This window comes from Cupressus sempervirens, chromosome 3, assembly GCF_028749045.1.
Source record: "Cupressus sempervirens isolate cs-2001-9-10 chromosome 3, ASM2874904v1, whole genome shotgun sequence".
NCBI lineage: Eukaryota > Viridiplantae > Streptophyta > Pinopsida > Cupressales > Cupressaceae > Cupressus > Cupressus sempervirens.
In genome coordinates this window covers 985,503,573-985,521,572 of record NC_143120.1, presented here as the reverse complement: position 1 = coordinate 985,521,572, position 18,000 = coordinate 985,503,573, and the positions used below count along the sequence as shown (strand labels likewise).

General features: G+C 37.0%; 1 protein-coding gene across 2 annotated transcripts in view; it reads right to left on the bottom strand.

Annotated features, from left to right (window-relative positions):
• ELO3 (radical SAM domain-containing protein / GCN5-related N-acetyltransferase (GNAT) family protein) overlaps window positions 1-18,000 on the bottom strand; it is an 85,737-nt gene that overhangs the window by 13,061 nt on the left and 54,676 nt on the right. For both annotated transcript variants that reach the window (XM_089822697.1, XM_089822698.1), the window contains one exon: window positions 16,369-16,521. In XM_089822697.1, the coding sequence (XP_089678823.1) occupies window positions 16,369-16,521 (153 nt within the window). The remainder of the gene's footprint in view (window positions 1-16,368; window positions 16,522-18,000) is intronic.

Below are 18,000 nucleotides of genomic sequence, written 5' to 3'. Positions count from 1 at the left end.
TTCCTCATCCTCATTCTCAGGTAATGTTGGATTCTCATTCTCAACTTCATTTAGAGTTTGAAATACCTCCCATCTAGAAGCTAAAGGGATTTGAGCTGCTTCCTTTCTCTTTTCTGTCTTCTCTGGCTTCTCTAGTGAGATAGGTTTCATTTCACAAAAGATAACACTCCTTTTGTAGAACACCTTTTCAGTGAGAGGGTTCCACAATTTGTATCCCTTCACAACAATACCGTACCCGATGAAGATACACTTCACTACTTTGTTCTTCAACTTCGACCTACTCACTTCAGGTACATGAGCATACGCCCCACAGCCAAAGACACGCAAATGTCTTAATGAGGGCTTCTTACCAGACTATGCTTCCTTAGGTGTCTTGTCAATTAGCGCTACAGTAGGAGAACAATTGTTGCCACCCCTTCGGCCCATAACTTCTGTTCAAGATCAGCACTTCCCAACATGCTCCTTGCTCTCTCTATCAACAACCTATTCATCCTTTTTGCTACTTCGTTCTATTGCGGAGTATACTTTGTTGTCTTATGCCTCTTAATGCCATGATTTACACATAATTTGTCAAAATCTGCATTGCAAAACTCACCATCATTATCCGTCCTTAAACATTTAATCTTTCTCCCAGCCTGGTTTTCAACAAGGTTTTTAAATTCCTTAAAACGACTAAACACTTCTGATTTATTCTTCAAAAAACAAATGAATGTTCTTCTTGAATAATCATCAATAAACAATACATAATATCTTGACTTAAGTCTTAGACAAAGAAGGAACATCCATAGGCCCAAATATAGTCCAACTAACCAGAAGATTTTTGAGAACTAGAATAAAACTAAATGCAATTTTGTTTTCCATAGATGCAATGTTCACAGAAATCAAATTCAAGGTTACAATCAACCAATTCCTCAACCAAGTTTTTGTTCTTCAAGATTTTTAAACCTTTCTTGCCAATATGGCCAAGCCTATAATGCCAGAGTCTTGTTTTCTCAGCAGGAAGTTTAACTACCATCTCATTTACACGTGTTACCACATTGATTTTATCAGATTTTACAGAGACACTATTACAACATTCATGTTTGGCATCCAACTTATATATCGTTCCAATGGTTTCACCCTTAGCTAAAACAATAGATCCCCTAGTCATCTTGCAACCACCAAGGACAAATGTTACATGAACTCCGACATCGTTCAACTTACTGACAGAAAGTAGGTTTCAAGCCAAACCAGGTATGTGAAGTACTCCATGAATTCCCTTTACTCTGACGTCAGCAAACTAAATTTTGACGACTCTACCAACAATTTCCAGTGTGGAATCATTGGCCAAGAACACCTTTCTACCATTGTACGGTTCATATTTTGAGAACCATTCTTTGAGAGACATCATGTGGAATGATGCTCCCGAATCCACCAACCATACGTCATCGGACGCAGGCATTGCCAAGGCTGCTACGAGGGCATCAGCATCACTTTTGAGTAGATTCAATGTCAGAAGTATATTTCTTCTTTTTCTTTTTCTCCTCCTTGCAATCCCTTCGGATATGACTTTCTTCCCGTAGTTCCAACACTTCACCTTGGACTTCTTTCCAAGAGTGGCAAATCGCTCCTGGAACTTTCACTTTTGTCCTTAGATCTACCTTGAACACTCAGAGCTTCTTTGGTTGCATTAGAGGACTTCTTTCGCACCTCCTCCGACAGAAGTACAGCAACTACTTCGTCCATTTTCAACTTGGTAGTTGTACTTTGGATAGTTGTTACCAAATGATCCCACGACTCAGGCAAATGGGCATAACAATAACATGCATCGATCTTCTCCATCAACGGACACACCAACATATGTTAACTGCGTAATCACCATATTAAATGAGTTTAAGTGTTCTACCATAGTCGTTCCTCCATCCATCTTCAAGGAGTACAATTTCTTCCTTAGGAAAATCTTGTTTACCAAGGATTTCCCTTGATAAATGTCTCCCTATTTCTTCCACAAGGAATGCATGGTTTTTTCTTCATGGACATTCAATAAAATTGAGTCTGCAAGACTCAATCTTATCAATCCTCTGGCCTTCCGATCCATTAGTTCCCAATCTTCCTGTTTCATGTCTGAAGACTTGATGCTAAACACAGCAGCCCACATATCTCAATCAACTAGCAAATCTTCTACTTTAAGTTTCCACAACTCAAAGTTGGTGCCATTGAACTTTTCAATGTCCACTCGTCTTGACATACCTGCCATCTCAATTTACAGACAAAAAATTGCAAACTCCCACTGAAACCAAATTGGCACAAAAAACCAAACCCTACCCGACAAGGATAACACAACTGGCTAGGATCTGATAACACTTGTTAGGAAAGCAACAGTGCGGAAATGCTTTCTGAATGCCAAATTACAAGGAAATAAGCAACAACAAATTTAAAACAAAGATGAGCAAGCAAATAAATTATCAAACATATCAGACACAAGACACAGAGAAAACATAGTTTAACATGGGAAACCCTTCCAAGTAAAAAACCTGCCACCACAAAAACCCGAGCAACTTTGTATTACAGTAACAAGTTACATACAAAACTCTATTTTTTCACAGGCTCAAATTGCCTTTACAATCAACCTAATTTCCAACATTGTCTTCTTTACAAATCTTGCAACCATTAATACATCCTACAAATTCGATACACAATTCAGTAAAGAAACGGTTACATTACAGAACCGTCTGCCATCTCTTTGGTGACTCCGGAACATTTTGGTCATGTAGATGCTTCAGGCACTCCGGAACGTTTCAGTCACATAGATGCTTCAGTCACTTCGGACTCCTTCGGTGACACTCGACTAGATGACCATACGGACTTCACCGTACTCATCAAAATTACTCATCATATTAAACTTGGAAAACCCCATCATAAAATGGTGTTTCATTGTACCGTACCTCACACTACCGTACGGTGTCATTATTTCAATCATGTTTTCAAATTGTCATACAGTGTTTCACCGTACGGTGAGCAAAACATCGTACTTTGTCATTTTAACAGGCTCTCCATACTTCTTTGGATTACAAACCGAATACCAAGCAACAAGGGGAATCTTACTCTTTTCCTCCATCCCACTCCATAAGAAATGTTTCTGAATCTTATCAATGATTTCAGCAAACTTATCTGGGATTTTGAACAATATCATACCGTAAATCAGAGGATTTTGAAGAGACAATTTTAGGAGTTGAAGTTTTCATGCCTAGCTCAAAATAGTGTCTTTCCATCTAGCAAGTTTTCTATTAAATCTGTCAACTAGCGATTCCAAAAAGCATCATCCAGTTTAAGGCCTTGAGAGAGACCAGTATAAGTGGATGGTAAAATAGTAGCACCCCAAATATCCTCCAATTTTCCTCTGCCTCTCAATTAGAGTGCTGATAAACAACACAGCTTTTATTCCAATTTATCATTTGTCCACAACCATTATAGTACAAATTAAGAGCCTTCTAAATGTTCCTCGCCTCAAAGACCGTAGTCTTTCCCATCATAATGGTGTCCTCCACAAATTGTTCATGAAAACACTTAAGGTTTGACTAAAAATTGAATGCACCTCCCACAACTTTAGGCTAAAAAGGCAAAGGAGAGCTACGGACTATAACAACAGAAGAAATAAGATGAAAGATTATCTCCCTACCCTTCTTATCAAAGACGAACGCTTCCAAAACCTTCATAAGGAACTTCCAATCCACCTTGTCATAGGCTTTTGCCATGTCCAGCTTTAGGCAGAAGCCCTCCTTTTTGGCCAAAGAAAGTGAATGTATATTCATATGAAACATTATAATAGAATCAAAAATTTGTCTTCTAGAAACGAAACCATTCTGCCGAAGGGAAATTGACAGTGGCAGGAATCTAATAATTCCCTAAGTGAGAACTTTAGAGATTATCTTCTAAAAGGAGTTACACAGGCTTATAGGTCTAGATCTTTCCATAGTATCAGCCCCTGGCACCTTTGGAACAAGGGCAATGAAAGTGGCATTCAGCACCTTCAAAAGATTTCTTGCTCCAAAGAACTCTTTGATTGCATCAACCACATCCTTCTTTATAATCTGCCAAAAGTTCTAGAGAAAGAACATGGGGAAACCATCTGGGGGTAGTGCCTTCTCCCCTTTAAAGGAAAAGACAACATCCTTAATCTCCAGTTGAAAAGGGACCTCAAGAGAGTATTCTCATTCTCCTCAGACAAAGGGGAAGAGGAAAAACACATAGCTTCCTCCCTTATCTCTTCTTCTTTAGTCAAGAAACCTCTCTCTAACTAAATCTAAGTTATCCGATTAGAGGATTTGTGCTTCATAGCCGTCAAATGGACAAATCTTGGGTTCTTATCTCCCACTTCCAGCCACAGAACCCAAGATCTTTCTCTCCAGTCAACTTCCTCCCTGAAATGATATAATGATAATTAGCTAGGATGTCCTTTTCTCTTTGAATCACCTCTATGTTGTCGCCATCCATCTACATTATCTCTTGTATTTCTTCAAGTTCAGATTTTATCTGGTTTTTGGTTTCAAATATATCTCAAAAGATTTCTTTATTCCACCTCTTGACATTAATCTTGACATTCCTTAACTTCTTTGCCACTCTGAACATTGCTGCCCCCTAGACATCAAACTCCTACCATTTCTTTATACAGTCATCAAAATTGGGATGCATTAGCCACATTTTTTTCAAACTTGAAAAAGAATTTCTTTTGCCTTCTATAGATCCTCTATGAATGATAAAGGATAGTTCCAACCTAGTTCTAGTTATCACCCCCAGTGAACAAAAATACTTTGAGATCCATCCAACAAATAAAACAGTCCTATCCAGACAAATAGAAATGTTAAATCTGCAGAGAAAAAAATTTCTAATTGTTTCAGTAATTGTAAAGTTGACTAGAAAAGTTCAATTAAATTGTAATGTAAAGTACGAATACTTACTGAGGAACTTGGACCTATTCCGATAAAAGGGTAGATCATAGATAAGTTGTTGCTCTGCTTAGACCGGACAATTGTCACATTTATTCCTCAACTAACACCTCCAATTTCTTGAAAAATATATTCCTTATTCATTCCAAGTAGTGAAATCCCATTTTTATTTCATAAAATGTAGTCCTTTTACAATATCTATATGTTTTACCCAATGTGATTGTGTGACAGGCATGATTCGTTGCACAAAAGAAAAGAAAAATTGCTCACTTATGTATACAAGATTTTGTAGGATGTAAAACGGTATTTTTGTTAGAACTAAGAAGCAACTTACAATTCTGAGATGTCACTCACACAAGGCATCTTTCAAATTCCATTATTAACCTTGAATCAATTTTCAATTTAAAAAGAAGCCTTTCAAGTTGACTGCATTTTAGCAACGTATTTTATTACCCATTGTTTTGCTCTGTTTTCCATTTCAGCTTATTTTGATATTTTTTCTTGTAATTGCCATTGTTAGTATGATGCCAATCCCTCGTTGCACTGCCAATAACTAACCAAGAAAATTGAGATTAAAATATGTTCTATTTTCTAATTATTGCTATTTTATCCATCTCATGATTCTCATTTTGTATCCTATCTATTTATACACTTTTCTTTATTATAGAAAAATATATCCTATCTATTTATTGCTGAAATATCCCAAACCGGATATTTACTAAATTTCTCTTCCAACAATATATTCAGAACTAAAACATTGCTGATGTATTACAGCACAATCCAAACCAACAGAAATCCCAAAAGATATTTAACTAGCTTCTTCTTAAATATAATATTCAAACTCAACATAAACAGATATAATATGATACGACAATAAAACCAGCAAATTTTCCACAAAAAAATAATCGTCTTTCCAAGATACCATTCAAGATTTGAACATATGAAAGTGTGTCACAAACCAGTAATATAAAATCAGTAAACTCTTGTACAACTCTGTAAACACATTATTGCATTATACAACAGCAATACAATAACCAACACTAGAAAATCCAATCTTAAACACAAATTAACAATCAAATTGAAATGCTAGAAGAAGAACTTGTAAGTGCATATGAAACACCTAAATTGATGTCTCCACGAACAATGGGTTTGTGTCCACTGTCTGTCAGCACAAGAGGCTACGTCCTCATACTAGTTGAAAGCTGAAGCTTTCAAAATACTCTCGCAAGAGAGAACTTAACTCTGAAATAATAAATCAATCATCACAGGAATGAGCCTCTTTACCTTTTTAATACGCAAACTAGGACTCTTCAACTCCCCTCTGGCTTTCATCCAATTCCCTTGTTACTCTTCAACTTCCCTCTAGCATTCGTCTTATTCCTCCTTGACCTTTTGCCCTCTTTATAACATTAAATTGACCTTCTAATAATTTGAGTCTATGCTCTCATAATCAATTTTAACATTATATAAAATGGGACTTCCATATTTCTAATGTCCCAAAAAGGGGACATTACAAATCTCCCCTCCTTAAAATTGTTTGTCCTCAAGCAATCAGTACTTGGATCCATATGAGTCTGCATGTAGCCCTGTAGCCCCATCTGAAAACAAATCCGGCCATCCTACAAAGCAATGTGTCACCCTACAGTCCATCCAACAACTAGATCCCTAGATCCCATATAACTCTATGAAATAACATTGCACCTGTAAGTTGTACAACTCTGATCATCACTGTATCTGACCTCACACTAAACAAAATTACAACAAGGTCCTCAACAAACCATAAATACATATGATCAACACCTGGATCCCAAACCCTATTGTCATAACCAGCCGATATGATAAGGTAGAAATGTATCAATGAACTATGCATAACCCAGTAGATGGTGACAACCCGACCTAAATAGATAACGTAATAAACAAGCCGCTCAAAAACTGAGAGTAACACCCTAGGTGCATCAAATACAATATTGTCATCATCAAACTGGAGAACCTCTGTGTACATAGGTACTATGAATAAGAATGAAGACGAAAACCCATTCCTTGAGATTGAAACACAACTCCCATCAATAATACACCAAAATCTATCCAACGGCTGATTATATAATCCAACCAACTCCTGTATGGTGTGAAATCAGGAACCCTATTTGGAATGATCCCATGACGCACAACCATTGTCAAATTACCACTCCCATCCTGTGACCAAGATCTGCTGTTAGGAGTTGCACCCGGATCCAAAATTCTGAAATCAAAATCATCCTCTTCATGGAAATCAAGAGGAACTCTCTCCTTTATCTCAAAAAAGTGGGTTACTGAAAAACCAAACAGCATCTACCTCAAACAAAGGGTTGTCTATAAGCTGAATGTGATCTGAAGTTTTGGAACTTAGTCGCTTGGGGCAACTATCCAAATCATACCTCTGCTGAATGCTATCAATCAAGTTCATCACTTACCTTTAGAAAAAATTCTTGCCTCTCTTTATCCTCATGTTCCCGAGAGTGATTTGTGATCCTAAACTGATTTCCTGCTTCCTAAAGAGAAAATCGAGCATCATCGAATGCCTCATGAGTATCCTTAAGCTCCCTATTGAGCTCCATAATCTCATTCCTTTCTTTATCCAGCTGATAAACATGTATTTCAGCCACCTTAAGGATGTTATCCCTGTCAGAAAAAAAATACAAATAATCTAATTTCATAGTCTCAAGAGCTGTTTTGATCACTTGCAAATCAGCAACAAGCCAATCTCCTTCCACTCCCTTTTGAACCATCCTGTAGAGATCTTCAACCTTGTTGTGAGTGTTGTCATAACGTACCAAGGCCACAACCATGTCTTTGTTAACCTTCAACTGGTTCTTTAGAGTATGCTTTTCATTGTTGTCATGTTGACGTGGTTCATCATCTTTCAGTGTCGTCTCAGTTTGTTCCTCCAATTCCATGTCATGGACATCGGAAATATATGGTTCATCACCTCTCTCAAAATCATAGGTATTATTTCCCTTGTTCTCTTGATTTGTATGCAAAGGCCAAAGTGTTGTCATGTTATCATTTGCGTATAAGGTCTCATCATGCAAGGACCCCGTTCTGCTATTACCTTGTCTGCAACCTATCTCATCACTCTGCCTATTAAAGCTAACCTCCAATTCACCAACAAAGAAACTTGCACCCTATATAACAACTTTCCCGTGATCATGAGAAGGTTGCAAATCAATGGTGGTTGATTGATCTTCTTTTTCAAGATCCTCTATTAAGCAATTTTGGCCTGCTGTAAATTCTTCATACAAACTTTGCACTGGTCTTTTTCAAGGAGATCCTGAACCAAATCAAAGTACTTTCTTTTTGCCATGTCCGTCTTATTTTGTTGCTCTAGATGAAGCTCCAAGTAATCACTGAATGATAAATCATTCTGAACTTGGGTAGAAAGTTTTTGATAATCCTTGTAAATGTTGACTATTTCTGTTCTTATATCTGCTGGTTGTGGTCCCCACAATCCAAAATACTCAGCTATTTCTAAATCTCTTTTTGTGTCCTTGTGTTTCGGACCGCACCATCTATGTTCATCACATTCTACACTATCATCTCCAACACTCTTTGCATCAGTTCTACTTCTTGTCTTTACATGTCTCTTGGAATAATTTTGAAATTCTTACTTTTCCCCCATACCAATCAGATGAAATCTGCATAAGCTTAGTTTTGTCTTCATCTGTAAATAAGGCTTGTGAATGAAAGGTATTACCCGATTCTGTCTGTGATTTTTGCAAAGCATATTTTGCATCACAATCAAGAGATTTTGCATATGACTTTTCAATCTCATTAATCTCATGTCTGGCTTTTGGAATTGTCATTGAGTTTGTGTTGTCCTCCCCTTATTTCATACAGTCCTTCAAGAGCTCGCACAATGCATTTCTAGTTGAATTTCCAAACGAGACAAATGTTTTGAGGGGCACGTTCATTGTTTCTTCAATTTTAGATGCGCATGGTATCTCTTTTTCTTGCACTGGATTTTGTTGACAACCATCGATCTCACCGACATCTGACATATTATGTTGATCATGTGCCTATTTACAAATTTTTGAGTTACTATTGAACTGAACATCCTTATGGTATTGTACCTCTGCATTAACTGTCTCAGAAAGACATTCTTTGTTCCCTGGCTCTACACACTTATTCATTGTCACAGGTCCAGTTTCAAATATCATTTCATAGGATCCTTCTACTTCATTCGTGAAAGAGGATAAAGCATCTTCTTCCTCCACCTCTAGATTTTCATCATCTAAGAACATGTATTTCTCAGTATCGCCAATAAGTTTCCAATCAAAGTTCTTGGAAATCTTTCTCCTTCCTGTACCTTGCGTTTCAATTTGAGGAAAAGATTGATTAGGCCTTTCTCTAATTATATTCTGGAAACAATCAAGGTGCTTCTCTTCCTAAAGCATTTGTCTCTGGCTCAGATCTTCATTTTCAGATGATAAACAATCCACAGGAGCCACACTTGAGTTGCGATCATGGGTTGCACGCAATGTGGATCCAAAAATACGATACCTATGTTCACGATGTCCAAACAAGTCCTCAATAGGTCCAAAAGCTAGCTCCTCATGTTGAGTTGTGTGATTCATTGAAGAATCCCAAGGCGTGATGCTCTGGAAACAGATATTCTATGATTTGCAAAAACTGATCTGTCCTTAACATCCTCATCAAATTTAGCTCTAGAACTCTTCAAATCCTTAATCTTTTCTAGCTCTTGTTGTAGATACGCCTCTTCAGCACAAAGCCCACAAAATTCAGTTGTCATGTCATGAGCTAAGCTCGACCATAATGCTTGTCTGCGCACAAATGTGGTTGCACCCTCTAGAAACCACCTTCTTTCAAGTGCTATCTTGGCCTTTGTCACAACAAGCAACATCGATGCATGTGAACTTTGATTAACCACCTCTGTCAAAGATGTTGGTAATGGGTTGGGTGTAATATCAGAAATAAATGTCCATTTATGAACTTCAGGTAGAGCATGTGTAGAAAGTTACCACAGTAGCTCTACAAACCTGTCAAAAACTCAAAACACAGTAACTTTGACCACAACAAGTGGGAAGTGATGAAACTCTGGAATTGCTTCTAGGCAATACACCCTGAGACTCAAGCTCATTAATTAGACCTTGCACAATTTTGCGGGAGTCTCGATACTGTGTTGCATCAAATATAGGCCAAACATCCACAAAATCCTATATATTCTGATCCCTTTGATAATAATAAGTGTTTATGGAGATGCCCGTTTCTATCTTGCAGCTTCATCTTGACCCTGACTATGTAAATACCTATCCACCCAATCCTCAAAACTTCTTTGTTTCTCTCGGTTTGTTTTCTAATTTATTTGTTTCGAGATATTTTTCAAAGATCGCAATTAATAACTATCGGACTAATGCAAGCGTTTTTGCCATCCATCATAATGAACCAACATAATCAAGAGAGCATGAATTTGTAGAAGGAAACCGTCGTTCATAAAGAAGCAAGGCAATTAAAACACACTTGCCACAATGGAACATGGAAAAGAGAGATTGAGACAATGTTGGAAATGATTCCACGATGGATGACCCATAATATATACCGACGATAACTTAGGAGGAAATCGTTTTGACTACTGCTCATTTGGTACCTCCTATTCCACATGCAATGAAGTCCATCATCAAAATTGTCGATGAAGTTGTAACGGCAATTTCCCGATGCCCACAATATAACAAAGATGATATTAATGCTAAGGAATTAGATTCTTCTGACCCTGAAATGTGTAACGGCAACTCTCAAGTCTTTTGGTTGCTAAGTAAAGAAAGTTAAACACCTTTACGGGGCCATATCCATGATTTGAAACATTTAACAATAGTCTTTCAAACCGCAAACACAAAAAAAATGAAACCCAAAACCTTGCGAACACTTGAAGGTCAGTTTGATCTCTCGCACCTCTCCAAATATATGGTTTCTATCAATATCAGCCCATCCCAAGGTGGTAGCTCAACTAGTGATGTATGGCATTCCGTCAAGTTTGAAGACACTATGGAGCCATCTACACTCCAGTTATAGTTTTAATGCAATCTGCGATGATAGGTAGTGACATTAAGTCTTCTCCGGATTGTAGTCAATGTCCCCCCTATCTCACCATCCAACTGATAACTGTTAAACTAAGGCTCACCCACTCTCAAGAACTTGCAATCTATGGGAGTTCTGACATATTCTACTTTCACCCAATAGTCCTATGATCAGTCCAACAATCCGATAGTAGAACACACGAATGGGCAGTGATGACTTGATTTCCTCCTATAACCTCGTGTGTTCCTTGATGGCAATAAGGAAGGAAATCCCTGTTTTAAATCACCAGAATGTTTTCTAATTTCTTATCTTCTATGCACAAGTGGCATATTCAACCAAGCTTGGAATCTCTCATTCTTCCTCAATGTTCCTTTGCCTAGAGTCTTGATTCCCGTTGCAAGTCGTTGTTCACTTCCATTCACCTCTTTCATAGCAGCATCTTGAAACAGATGAAAATATTGATGGGTTTGAATCCTGCCCTTTCAAGGTAGGAGTTCGATTTGTCTTTACAGCCCCTTTTTGAACATACATCTCAAATAAAAGAATCTCACATACATGTTTTTTTGACTAAATTCCACAGGATGGTAGGACCCGTGGCTCTAATACCACTAAAATATCTTGAACCGGATATTTGCTAAATTTCTCTTTCAACAGTATATTCAAAACTAAAACATTATAGATGTATTACAGCACAATCGAAACCAGTAGAAATCCCAAAAGATATTTAACCAACTTCTTAAATATAATATTCAAACTCAACATAGACAGATATAAGACGATACAACAATTAAACCAACAAATTCTTCACAAGAAAATAATCGTCTTTCCAAGACACTATTCAGGATTTGAACATATGAAGTGCATCACAAACTAGTAATACAAAACTAGTAAACTCTTGTACAACTCCGTAAACACGTTATTGCATTACACTATAGCAATACAATAACCAACACTAGAAAATCCAATCTTAAATACAAATTAACAGTCAGAGTGGAATAATAGAATAAGAACCTGTAAGCTCATATGAAACACCTAAATTGATGTGTCCACAGACAATGGGTTTGTGTCCACTGTCTGCCATCATGAGGGGCTACGTCCTCATACTAGTTGAAAGTTGAAGCTTTCCAAATACTCTCACAAGAGAGACCTGAACTCTGAAATAATAAATCAATCATCCCCAAGAATGAGCCTCTTTCCCTTTTTAATACACAAACTAAGACTCTTCGACTCCCCCCTCTGGCTTTCGTCCTATTCCCTTGTGACTCTTCAACTTCCCTCTGGCATTTCATCTTATTCCTCCTTGACCTTTTGCCCTTTTTATAACATTAAATTGACCTTTTAATAATTTGAGTCTACACTCTCGTAGTCAATTTTAACATTATATAAAATAGGACTTCAATATTTCTAATGTCCCAAAAAGGGGACATTACAAATTGCCATTGTTAATATGATGCCAATCCCTCATTGCACTGCCAATAACTAACCAAAGAAAATTGAGTTTAAAATATGTTCTATTTTCTAATTACTGCTATTTTATCCATCTCTTGATTCTCATTTTGTATCCTATCTATATATACGCTTCTCTTTATTATAGAGTAGTGGAACAGTCATAATATATTTGTAAACACTGAAAATCAACAATTGCATGTGAAACCTAATTACATTCTCCTATCTTCTAATAACTAGCACTTGCACCAAACAGTGGATGCAGGAACATCTTGGGCGTAAGAGCAATCTTGCATCACCCAAAAATATTTCTTTTCAATTGTTTCAATAAGGGTTGTATTAATGTAGAGTTGTTGTCTTTGGAGGCTTGCTACTTAGTAAGTTAGTCATATGAGCTCGGAATGTTCTAATTTCAGAGGTGAAGGTTCATTTTAGTTATATCAATTTGTCAGTGGAGTTTCATGGCCAGATTATATGTATTTGTGAAGTTATTACAGATTTTCGATGTGTAATTTTGGTATAAAAACTTCAAGCTCAATTTTGAAAGCCTTAGAGGCCCCGGATGAGGCCCAAAACCTCAATGGTCAAGCACTTGAGCCGATCCAAGCCTGTAGATCAAGAGCTAAGGTTTCCGAAAAGTGGTTATAATAGCCAATCGAAGCAACAGTTTGAGAGTTATGGTCTTCCAAAGTTGGGCTACCCGAAATTTCAAAAATAAATGTCAAAAGTGTATTTGGCCGACTCTATATGTATTGTTAGGGTTTGTCGGCCCTAAGTATTAAGTTTGAGTGTCTAGAACTTTCCAGGGCCGCATAAAATTGCCTGTTTAAGAAAGTCCCGAACATTGTCTAGGATAGCTCTAGGTGATAGTTCGCAACTTTGTCTTGCAGATTATTGTAATGAAGGCGCCCATGTGGGTTAGCATATTGTAATTCTAAATTCTATAATTCCGCATTTGCGGCGATAATAAGAAGCCCATATTTTGTTCTCACAATTGTTGTTTCTTTGTCTCTGTTATGTGTTTATGGTATTAAAGGGAGCACCCTCCATCAACAGTGCAAGGTTTTAGCCGATCTAAGATGTGAGTTCAAGAACTATTCCATCATAGTTTGGTTTTTGAGAATTATTTGTTTGTAGTTTGATTTATTTGGAGTTCAATGTTCTAGTTTGTTATGATGCAGTAACTGCCTAAAAAATCTAGCCCATAATTTGATTACTCTGGCATTTCCTGATTCACTTTGGTATCATGCTGAAACTTTGAGAACTTCTCCTTTGTTTATTGTCTTGTTAAATTTTTTTATCCACACTGCAGCTCTGGAAATTACTTCCTTGTTATTGAATTTTTTTGTGATTTTTTCGAAGTTACGTGATTCAATTTGGAATTTTGTGATTTTTTTTAAAGTTACGTGATTCAATTTGATATAATGTTGTAAATGTGACAGTTACTGCTGCATTTTTATTTTCTTTAAAGTTTCTTGATTCAATCTGGTATCATGTTATAACTGTGGGTACTGTCCTTTCAAAGTTTGATTTTTTTTTGAGTTCTTGATTCAGTTTGTTATGATGCTGCAACTTCAGCAAATACTCCCTCATTTTGAAACATTGGTAGGGACGACTGATTGACAGAAATTCCTAGCATTTATGCAGTTCAGATCCAAGTCCTCTACAGTGAACATTTCTTAATAGGACTTCAAAAGCATGTCTTTAATATCATCTTGATCCTGAACTACTCGGCGACCATCTTAAATTTTTGAAATCCTCTCCTTAGCTTGCTTGGTTTTAAGGAGGTTAAACAAAAACTTGGATGTCTTATCACCTTGATCCATCCGAATGAGTTTGGATCTGACTTTCATCCCTTCAATTTAATATTTGGTATCTTGCTTGACATTTTTTAGGATTCTAAATCCAGATAAAACTCCCTTCCAAATCGAAAGAAACAAGGAACAACTCAGATCACTGTCATTGTGTATCCAGTCTTTAAGATGTATTAATGCATAAGTTATGGTATATTTGAAAGCTGGATAGCCATTTTCTGGTGTATGAACATTGAACGGAGTAGATTGATCTAAGATCCAGCGCTTGTTGGGTCATGGTGTATGAAGGGTGTTGATTAATCCCAAATTCAGCACCTGATATACAGTTACCTGTAAGAATTATTCGAATCTCCCTGTAACTATTTACCATTCCAAGACAAGGCAAAAAAATAGAACCTTTTGTGAACCGTGGACAGCACAAAGAACATGAACACCCCCATTCCAGGCAATTATGCTTACCTGTCTAAACTTATTAAAATTTTAATCTAATACCCATTACAAACAATTAACCAAACAAGAAAACAGAGAAATTTGAATTCCCCACAGAAATGTCGTGAATTATTTACAAATGCTTATGACGATCTCTGCTACGACCTGAGGCTGCCGCAATGGGTTCTAACAATAAGCATATCTGACAACCAAAATGCTAATAGGATTTATGCATACCTGACAACAGTCTAACTGACTAAGAGCTTCCTAATCTCCAATGTAAATGTTACATTTCTTGACAATAGAGGCAATAGTCAAGGAATCAGCAAATACCAGAATCAGTCAAGGGAAAAAGTTTCTATTCCACACCTGAATATGTAGATTGAATCAGCAGAGGGAAAACCGTCTGTTATCTAAAGCGCCACATCAACCAGATTCAGGAAGGGCAAAGTGGTAAACCGGCGGTATTCAAACAGCAATTGTATCAATGCTTGGTTGTGGTGGTCTTCTTGCCAGAGGGAGAATCTGTGCGCGATTCGTGTGGTAAAGTGAAGGGCTGTCCTCTATATAGGCCATTGAGGTGGTAAACCCTCCTACACAGTTTTATTGTCAAGCGGCAACCAGCCTGTCGCATGCACCAGCCAGCTCTGTGGCAAGTAGCAGTTTTCACGTGGCACGACAACGGTAACTCGCTGTTCATTTCAGAATGGTCCGGGCAGCAGCTCTGTGGTGCAGAGAGCAGCTCACTGGTGGGTGTATCTGGAAGCAGCACAGTGGCAATCCCCACTGCCAGTAGCCAGTCTTTCTGGTCCTATCCGACCAAACACGGGGACGACTTGACGATTCCGGTCACGCTTCGCCCAATTAATAGCCTGAATGGCTAACAAATTATTTAATCCCTCTTCTTTAATTTAATTAAACATTCTTCTAAAAATTAAATAATTTGACAATTATTCATCTCCTTTTCCATTTTCCAGTTTCTTAAAATTTAAATAGAAATGTTTATTCAATTTACCTTCTATGTGGGAGATAGTAATTTTATTTATTTATTTATTTATCATCTCCACTTCATCCTCACTAATTTTCTCTCTACTTACTAATTTCTATCAAATCTCATCATAGTCACATTCCTCTTTATCTCTTCAACTTGATAATTTATTCCCATCTTTCTATCCTCTTAACTTTTCATTTTCCAACTCACCTTCCAAATTCTCTCGCAATCTTATCTATTGATTTCCCAGAAATCTAATCACCATTCAATCTTCCTTCAATCAATATTCAAATCATTCAATTCCTCATTTTTGACATACGACTTCAACATTTTCTTCTTGTACTCCGAGCTTCCAAATTTGCATTGAGTGCACAATCTGAGAGCAATTCAAGGGAATAAGAACAATGGAGACTTTGTGTTTTGAGTGCAACTCATTGGCTTGGTTTTCACGATTAGTGCATTCAATTCCTATTATCTCTATTGGTTTGATTAGGTTTTATCTTTGAATCTTAGGTTTCATAGTTGTCTTATGTTTCATTGCTTGCTTTCCCATTTCATAGTCAACAATCTTATAAATGGCATAAGTAATTAAACTGATTGAGCTGAACAGTAAACACAACCATAAAGTAATGCAACACAACATGGTAGAGCTTCATTTGATAATAAAGGATATGACACACTATAAAGAATGTACCTGGTGTTGCAATTTGTCAGCCTCGCGTCCATGAACAGGCACTGCAGTCCCATAAACATGAAGTTCACGAACAATTGAGCACCTACCCTTTAGCTCTGGGCATGTTGTATTGCGGCCACATTTTCGCAAACGCAACAAACCAACTAAAATATCCTGTAAATATATGTACACTTGTAAGTACCAAAATTTATTAAGAAGAAACAATATACAACACATAAGTTTGATATCATGTATAGCAGTGTGCTAAAGCCCACCAAAACTGCAGAACAGCATGTCTGCAAAATAATCATCTAAAGGAAAATACTCAGTGAAGTTCTTAAACAGCCATATACTTTACAAACAAAGCATCGAGCACACATCAGGACACCTGTTGCTAGGGCAAGATATTCCACTCCAAATGGCTTTGCATGTTAGGTACATTGCTTATAAAGTTTATGTAGCACATCAAAGTAATTCACTAGGCTTTCTGTATTCAACATCTATTAGAATATTTTCAGTATCTCACAATATTAGCTAGTTCTAGCTAATGGCCATTTAGGTTTTCTGTTTGCTCTTTCACTTTTATTTACAGACATTGTCTTTATTAAGACAACCTCACGTTTTTTGTTCATGCTATAATTAGCATTTGTAAACTATATTTAAGAGTGACGGATAGTTTCTGGGATTTGATTGTGTGTAAATTTTTAACATCAATGTTTTGAATCACACTCCATGATCCATCATCAGGATGACAAAAGCCAAAAGAAAAATGAAAAGCTAAGAGTTCATTGTTAATGCAATATTCAATCTGTTTATTCTGTTTTTAACAATTTCATGGTGTCAGAGCGCATTTGAGTCAGAGCAATGGGAAGACTCAGGATTGGAAGCACATATTTTTTGAAAAAAATTATAATTTTAAGTGAAATCTTTTCAGAAGTTTGAGTTTTTGAAAGCTTCCACTTTGATCAGAGCCAACGATTCCGTCTTCTATGTTCATTCAGTCTTTTGGTGGTTAACACAGACTGCACTTTGTCTTGTGCAATTTTTTGCAGCATCCAGCAGGTCTGTTTTTGGCAAATCTAGCTTATGCAATTTTTTGTCTGCTAGCTACGCCCAGTCATGACATGGAAGAAATGATGATTTTCTGGTATTTTTGTGAAACCCCTGCGCTTTCCTCTGGCCCATGCAATGTCAGAGATTTTCTAGGATTCGTCTGCAGTCTGATCAAAACCCCCTGAAATCTCGTTTTTTTCCAGCAATTAGTTTTTCCTGTTAGCTGTCACTTTATTCCAGCGGCCTTTCTTCTGTCAAACCCGTGTCCACCTCAGCTCAAAAAGACCAAGTTTTTTGGTTTTTCTGGCATTTGGCACCACACATCTTCCTTTTTGGCAATTTCTGAAGCTTTTTGGTCCATTGCGGCCTTGACATCTGGTTATTTTTTCAACATTGCATTTTTATTCAAGCTATAAAACTCTATTTAAGAGTTCACTGCCAATGCAATATTCAATCCATTTATTCTATTTATTCATTTTTTAACAATTCCAACATCACTAGAAAAGGATTCATGCACAGGCTACTTAGTTGACAGAAAAAAGAATATTACTAATAAATATCATTTCTGAAAGAATATGCTTTTTATTAGAACCTACTACG